The sequence below is a fragment of the Hemibagrus wyckioides genome, linkage group LG19 (assembly GCF_019097595.1).
Source record: "Hemibagrus wyckioides isolate EC202008001 linkage group LG19, SWU_Hwy_1.0, whole genome shotgun sequence".
Classification (NCBI taxonomy): Eukaryota; Metazoa; Chordata; class Actinopteri; order Siluriformes; family Bagridae; genus Hemibagrus; species Hemibagrus wyckioides.
In genome coordinates, this window is record NC_080728.1 from 21,125,001 (window position 1) to 21,132,500 (window position 7,500).

Below are 7,500 nucleotides of genomic sequence, written 5' to 3' on the forward strand. Positions count from 1 at the left end.
CTGGCAAACTTCAGATGGTCCTGTACATGTGCTTTCTTTAGCAGGGGGACCTTGTGGGTGCTACTGGATTTCAGTCTTTCACGGCGTAGTGTGTTTCCAATTGTTTTCTTGGTGACTGTGGTCCCAGCTGCCTTGAGATCATTGACAAAATCCTCCAGTGTAATTCTGGGCAGATTCTCTGCCGTTCTCATGATCATTGAAACTCCATGAGGTGAGATCTTGCATGGAGCCCCAGACCGAGGAAGACTGACAGTCCTTTTGTGTTTCTTCCATTTGGGAATAATCGCACCAACTGTTGTCACCTTCTCACCAATCTGCTTGGAGATGGTCTTGTAGCTCATTCCAGCCTTGTGTAGGTCTACAATCTTGTCCCTGACGTCCATGGACAGCTCTTTGGTCTTGGCCATGATGGAGAGTTTGGAATCTGATTGATTGCTTCCTTCTGTGGACAGGTGTCTTTCATACAGGTAACGAGCTGAGATTAAGAGCACTCCCCGAGAGTGCTCCTACTGTAATCTCAGCTCCTTACCTGTATAAAAGACACCTGGGAGCCAGAAATCTTTCTGATTGATAGGGGATCAAATACTTATGTCACTCATTAAAATGCAGATCAATGTAGAACTTTCCTGAAATGTGTTTTTCTGGATTTTTTTGTTGTTATTCTGTCTCACTGTTCAGATAAACCTACCATTAAAATTACAGACTGATCATTTCTTAGTCAGTGGGCAAACGTACAAAATCAGCAGGGGATCAAATCATTTTTTCCCTCACTGTATATATACTGTGAATGATTGTTTTTCTAATGTTTACATGAAATGACATGATTTAAGATTTGTAATAGATTTAGAAACACTTAAATATTTACATACTGCAGCTTTAAATGTCAAATTTAGTGCACAAGAAATATTAAAGAAGCTATATGTGATCTGTTAGTGAACTCAAATGTGTCATTTCACTTTAGAAATATTGTGTGTGTGTGTGTGTAGCAAGCTCAGGAGCTGGAAGCCTGAAGTCCCGCTTTGAGAACATGGCAAAGACGGCAGAGGAGGAGAACAGGAAGCGTGCGGAGGAAGAGCGGGTGAGGAGACAGGCTCGAGAAAAGAGAGAAAAAGAAGAGGCACAGAAAAGAGAAAAGGTCTCAAACACACACACACTTTTTTCCATTTCAGTCATAGCCCCGCCCACCACATGATGATCTTTTCCAAGTGTGTGCCTAACTTTGATAAATCAATTTGATTCAATTATATTTTTTTGTTTATCAATTAACAACAATCCAAATCATTTTCTCCAACAAGTGATTCGATTCTAGAGTCATTTGTCAAATTGACCGAGGAGAATGGAGACTCACACACATCCTCCAGCACACATGAAGCCTCCACAGCATTCGGAACATAGATTGGAAACTCTAAAGTGGCTAAAGATTGAAGTGAAATTGGATTCAGTGATTCATTGTGTTTCAATTTGATTCAAAGACAATATTTGTACATAAAGAACCATCTAATTAGCTAAAAGCTAATCTTGTGAATCAGTTCTTTTTTGATTCAAAAGCAGTTTCTTTAAAGCAAAAATGATTCAGTCTTCTTATGTGTGATTCAGTTGTGTGTGTGTGTGTGTGTGTGTGTGTGTGTGTAGGTGACCAGCCGTGAGTATGAGGAAGAGGAACAGAGGCCTACTGTCATCCCTGAACCTGTGAAATCATCACAGGACTTCAGACCACTTCCTGAAATTCCCAGAGACTCTCCAGAACCAGAACCAGAACCTGTACCTCAGGTAAAATTTTAACACTGCTGCTGCTTATAACACGTTCATCCACTTCCCTTGATTACTTCCCCTCATTCACTCCCCCCTGTTTACTTCCCCTCGTTCACTTTTCCTCGTCCACTTTCCCTTAGCTGAGGCTCATAAACTGTATATGTGATGCTCCTTTAAAGGAAGTGTGTGTGTGTGTTCCCAGGTGGATGATGATGATGAGCCTGAGTATGATGAGCCCCCGTCACTTCCACCTCGATCTGATGAATTGTTAGAGGAAGACGACTCTGCTCCTCCTCCTCTTCCTCACAGAGACATTGATGAAGTAGAATACGAGGAACTTGGATCAGCTCAATACACCGGTTAGACACTACATAGTGCACATAAACACCATCATCTTCAGTCCACTGTGGGCGTGTCCCAAACCACACACCCTATTCACTATATAGTGCACATAAACACCATCATCAGTACACTGTGGACAGTCAGATTGAATGACTGAAAATAAAAATTGGACGATCCAAAACCTGCGCTAAGATCAAGCAATGAGACCCCTCCCTCTCAGAGGCCAGTGACAGGTCATTTACCACTTTAACCAGCGCTGTCTCTGGTGCATTTCAGAAATGTTGTTCCTGTGTAGGTACATGAGCCTAGCTGCTGTGCTACAACCTCCAGGTTTGATAATGGTCTATAGCTGGACAACTGATAGGGGTGGAGGTCGGGTTTGTGATCAGGTGCTAACCGCTAGTTTATAAAGAGTTAGGCATGTAGCCAGTGCTAAGGGAGGAATAGATTATATTTAGAAGGGGTTTGGTTAGTACTGGTATGATGTGTTTATATCACACTCTTGAAGAGGAGTAAAATATTCTGATCAAAGCTCTGATCAGACATAGGAATATTATTATCTACAGGATTAATTATCACATGATCTGTTTTTTTTTTCATCTCTACCCCCTGCCCCCTACCCCCTCATCCACTTCAATCTGATGACCTGTCAGAGGAAGACGACCCTGCTCCTCCTCCTCCTCTTCCTCACAGAGACATCAATGAAGGAGAATACGAGGAACTTGGATCAGCTCAATACACCGGTTAGACACTACGTAGTGCACATAAACACCATCATCTTCAGTCCACTGTGGGCGTGTCCCAAACTATACACCCTATTCACTATATAGTGCACATACACACCAACATCAGTACACTGTGGGTGTGTCCTAAACCACACACCCTATTCACTATAAGACAGTGTTTGCGACACAGCCATGGCTTGTATATAATTGTTTGTGTGTGTGTGTGTTTTCTCTCTCTCAGTTGTTGAGAACGATTATGAAGATATAAACACCGGCAGGAAGTCAGCCAGGGCTCTGTACGACTATCAGGGCGGTAAGTATCTCACTCACACACACACACACACACACACACACACACAGGACAGCGTGTATGAACTCTCTGCTGCTCTGATTTCAGAGGCTGATGACGAGATCTCCTTCGTGCCTGATGACATCATCACGAACATCGAGATGGTGGACGAGGGCTGGTGGAAGGGAAGCTGTCAGGGCCGCACCGGCCTTTTCCCAGCATCCTTCGTGGAGCTCCTCTAAACAAAATCCCCAAACAGCGCCCAGTATTTCTCTGTGAATGACAGCTTACGCTTTTGATTTGCTTGATTTGGTTGCCAGATCTGCTAGAAAACCCTTAAAATGTGCACCTGCTGGGTTTAGTGTGTGTGTGTCTGATCTCATACAGTCAGTTAAGGTGATGTGCTGGGTGTGGTCTGGAGATTGGGTTTTTTATTATTATTATTAATTATTATTATTGCTTCCCAGAGGTGTGATAAAGTCCGTTCTATGAACAAGGTGTGTGTCCATGTTCTATTTTCAAACCCTGAGAACTATATATATATATATATATATATATATATATATATATATATATATATATATATATATATATATATATATATATATATATATATATACTAGAACTATATCTTTTATCTCAGTTTCCCATGTCGCCGAGTGAAGGATAACTCCGACTTTAAAAAGGGGCGGAGCTTAAGGGGAATTCAATCAGCCAATCACAAACCCAATGATGTGACATCAGAATAAAGTGTAGATCTTTTGTGATGTTTTGATATTATAGAATAAACTCAAACAGCTGAGGTGGAGAATATTGGGATTTAATCAATGAAAACTGATTTACAGAGAAAAAGAAAACACACACACACACCCTGCAGCACTCAGTTCAGCATCAGCACATCATACACACTCTAATCAGTCCATAAACTGTACATAACACACACACAGCGGTGTGTATCTACCAGGCCACACCCTTCTTCTTCTTCTGACCCGTTTTCTTGGCCAGTCGCTGGTGTTTGAGTTTCTTGGCCTTTCTCTGACTCATCCACACGGGATACTGTCCATGTTCATTCAGCAGGGTTCCCTTCTTCCTCACACTGTCCATCTCCATCTTCCCCATGTCACCTGGGGAGGGAGGGAGAGAGAGAGAGCAAGGAAGGAAAGTGTTTACTCTTCTGCATGGATGTTCAGTGGAGATGGAGCTCGTGTTCATGAAGCCTTGAGTCAGACTGCATTATTATTATTATTATTAATAACTAGACATGAGTGGTGCTTGTCATGGCAAAACCCGTCCGACTAGCGGACAGACAGGGTGCCAATACTTTTGGAGCTAAGTGGATAGATGCAAGTTATTTCGCCAGAAATCACATCCTGCAGTTCTTCTGATGTGTTGCATGTCCACGCTGCGTTAATTTTGTGATTCTAATTAAATTTTGGGGTTGCCATGCACATGCTATCACGTGTCATCATCAGAATAATCATCACGCAGTTCTGCAGTGTTTTGATGTCACATGTATGTTGTGGTGATTTTGTGACTTCAGTTATATCACAACACACAACACAGTTCTCCTCATTGTGCCCAGCGTCTGGATATCTCACATGTTTATATTACTGTATAATACTGATTCCACATAATACTGGATAGACAGACAGACAGAGACAGATAGATAGACAGATAGACATATTAAACTGCCCCAGTGAGGCTGAGTTATTTGAATTGAAGGTGTGTGTGTAGTGGTGTGGTGTTTGTGTAGTGATGTGGTGTGTATGTGTGTGTGTAGTGATGTGGTGTGGTGTGTGTATGTGTGTGTTTGTAGTGATGTGGTGTAGTGATGTGGTGTGGTGTGTGTGTAGTGATGGTGTGTGTAATGATGTGGTGTGGTGTGTGTTTGTAGTGATGTGGTGTAGTGATGTGGTGTGGTGTGTGTGTAGTGATGGTGTGTGTAATAATGTGGTGTGGTGTGTGTGTAGTGATGGTGTGTGTAATAATGTGGTGTGGTGTGTGTGTGTGTAGTGGTGTGGTGTTTGTGTGGGTGTGTGTGGTGTGTGTGTGTGTAGTGATGGTGTGTGTAGTGATGTGGTGTGGTGTTTGTGTGGGTGTGTGTGGTGTGTGTGTGTGTAGTGATGGTGTGTGTAGTGATGTGGTGTGTGTGTGTGTGTAGTGATGGTGTGTGTAGTGATGTGGTGTGTGTGTGTGTAGTGATGTGGTGTGTGTGTGTGTGTAGTGATGGTGTGTGTAGTGATGTGGTGTGTATGTGTGTGTGTGTGTGTAGTGATGTGGTGTGGTGGTGTGGTGTGTGTGTAGTGATGGTGTGTTGGTGTGGTGTGTGTGTAGTGATGGTGTGTGTGTAGTGATGGTGTGTGTGTAGTGATGTGGTGTGTATGTGTGTGTAGTGATGGTGTGTGTGATGTCTGTCTGGAGTGATGTGTGTAATCTCTCACTCTGTTCTCCGGTCTTCTCTGCGCTGTTCTCTCCGCTCATCTCCACGTCCTGCAGCCGTCCAGTCCGCGCTCTGGCCTTCAGTGTGTGGGCAGGAACCACGCTGGCCGTCTCACACACGTCCTCCATGCTGATGTCCCCTTTCCCCTCCTGACCCAGAGCCGCTTTCAGTCGAGCCAGCTCTTTCGGAGCGTTCTTCTTCCTCTTCTCCGCTCTCATCTTCCTCTTCCATTTACTGCGCAGACTCTTCGCCATGGCAACCGTGTCTGAGGAGGAGGAGAAAACTGATCACTGAGACACCATGGTTTATTAATCAATTAAACAAACCCACATTCTTCCCTTTACAAAATAAGTCATTTTCATTTTTAGTTTATTATGCAAAGATCCCTGCAAGACTATGTAACTGAGGTCATTCATTTTAACACAAAATTACAAATAGATAGACAGAGAGAAATAGACAGACAGACAGAATGATGCAGTTAGTCAGCTGGTTCTTTCTGTAATCTATAACTGTAAAGTATTCTAGAGATTATATTTGATTAGTTTAATAATAAACCTTAGCTTTAGCAGTATTTAGCTACCTGGCTAACTACCAATAAGAGCCATGCAAATATATTTATCACTTATTTTACTCATATTTAACAATTAATTTAATTCCGCTGAAACACTGGGTTAGTGTTGCGTGTGATATAAATATTAGTGTAAGATTAATAAGTCTAATAATATCTATTATTACTATTATTTTTACTCACGGTGTTTCAGACGCGTGAAGAGTTCAACAGTAGACACGTGCTCACAGCTGCCGGAAAGTGAACGGACGACTTTACGACAGCTACGTATTGAAACACGTCATCGCTGAGTAACGTTATAAATATACATATTATTAACTCGTGTTTAAATTTGTCTTAATTTTTATACTTCATGAATTTCACGTGTTAGAGAATATTCGTACATTTGTGGGAGAAGATACAAAATATTTCAATAATATAAAATAATAAATCTGTTGTTTGTGTACTCTACTGTTCAGGACTACAGAGCCCAGAGAGTCACGTGGGGATGTTCTGAACCAATCAGAGCCCGCGGTCTCATCCGGGTCTTAGGTACACAAACTCTATATAACACCCTGATGGCGGTATTTTCTGTATTTAAAGCTGCAGTAAGTGATTTACAGCAATGACCAATAACAGTACAAATGTCCAGGAAGATTAAAACAAGATGAAAAAAATAAAATAAAAAATAAAGAACACTGACAAAAACAGCGAATGAATAGATAGATAGATAGATAGATAGATAGATAGATAGATAGATAGATAGATAGATAGATAGATAGATAGATAGATAGATAGATAGATAGAATCGTTTATATATTCATGTTAAAAAAAGATACATAAATAAATGAATGAATGAATGAATAAATAAATGAATGAATGAATGAATGAATGAATGAATGAATGAATATACAGTAGTGTGTATTACATATTTGTATGTAATAATATTTTTGGTAAAATTAATGAGAAAGTAAATGAATTTAAGCGGCGGTGTGTGGGTGTTGTATGTTGTGTATTTGTGTTAAAACCTGTGGACTCTGGGTAATAATATGAATTTAAACACAGATGAAGGTACGATTTCAAGATTCAGAGAACTTTAATAATCCCAGGGGGAAATTCCTTTGCCATGTTACAGTTGCTCTAATAAAAATATAAGAGAGAAAAAAAAGAAATATCTACTCTGTTATATAAACTGTAAGATAGAATAAATAAATATAAATACTGTATAAATAATAGTGTAGTAATATTGCACACAATGATTGTATATTGGTGATAATTTTAACAAGTGATAAAGGTGAAGTTGTATAGTACCTGAGAGATAAAGGTGAAGTTGTATAGTACCTGAGAGATAAAGGTGAAGTTGTATAGTACCTGAGAGATAAAGGTGAAGTTGTATAGTACCTGA

General features: G+C 40.7%; 2 protein-coding genes across 2 annotated transcripts in view; one reads left to right on the plus strand and one right to left on the minus strand.

Moving 5' to 3' along the window:
- hcls1 (hematopoietic cell-specific Lyn substrate 1) overlaps nucleotides 1-3,604 on the plus strand; it is a 16,277-nt gene extending 12,673 nt beyond the window's left edge. The window contains exons 12-17 of the mRNA XM_058417565.1: nucleotides 987-1,135; nucleotides 1,633-1,770; nucleotides 1,955-2,111; nucleotides 2,748-2,837; nucleotides 3,061-3,132; nucleotides 3,217-3,604. Coding sequence (XP_058273548.1) covers nucleotides 987-1,135; nucleotides 1,633-1,770; nucleotides 1,955-2,111; nucleotides 2,748-2,837; nucleotides 3,061-3,132; nucleotides 3,217-3,350 — 740 coding nt within the window. The 3' untranslated portion in view covers nucleotides 3,351-3,604. The remainder of the gene's footprint in view (nucleotides 1-986; nucleotides 1,136-1,632; nucleotides 1,771-1,954; nucleotides 2,112-2,747; nucleotides 2,838-3,060; nucleotides 3,133-3,216) is intronic.
- A 308-nt stretch (nucleotides 3,605-3,912) lies between these two features.
- On the minus strand, nucleotides 3,913-6,449 carry llph (LLP homolog, long-term synaptic facilitation factor). Its single transcript, XM_058417566.1, has 3 exons — nucleotides 6,300-6,449; nucleotides 5,550-5,813; nucleotides 3,913-4,232 (listed from the first exon to the last, which is right to left on the minus strand). The coding sequence occupies exons 2-3, from the start codon at nucleotides 5,800-5,802 to the stop codon at nucleotides 4,066-4,068; spliced, it is 420 nt and encodes a 139-aa protein (XP_058273549.1). The 5' UTR covers nucleotides 5,803-5,813; nucleotides 6,300-6,449; the 3' UTR covers nucleotides 3,913-4,065.
- Between the last annotated feature and the right edge of the window lie 1,051 nt (nucleotides 6,450-7,500).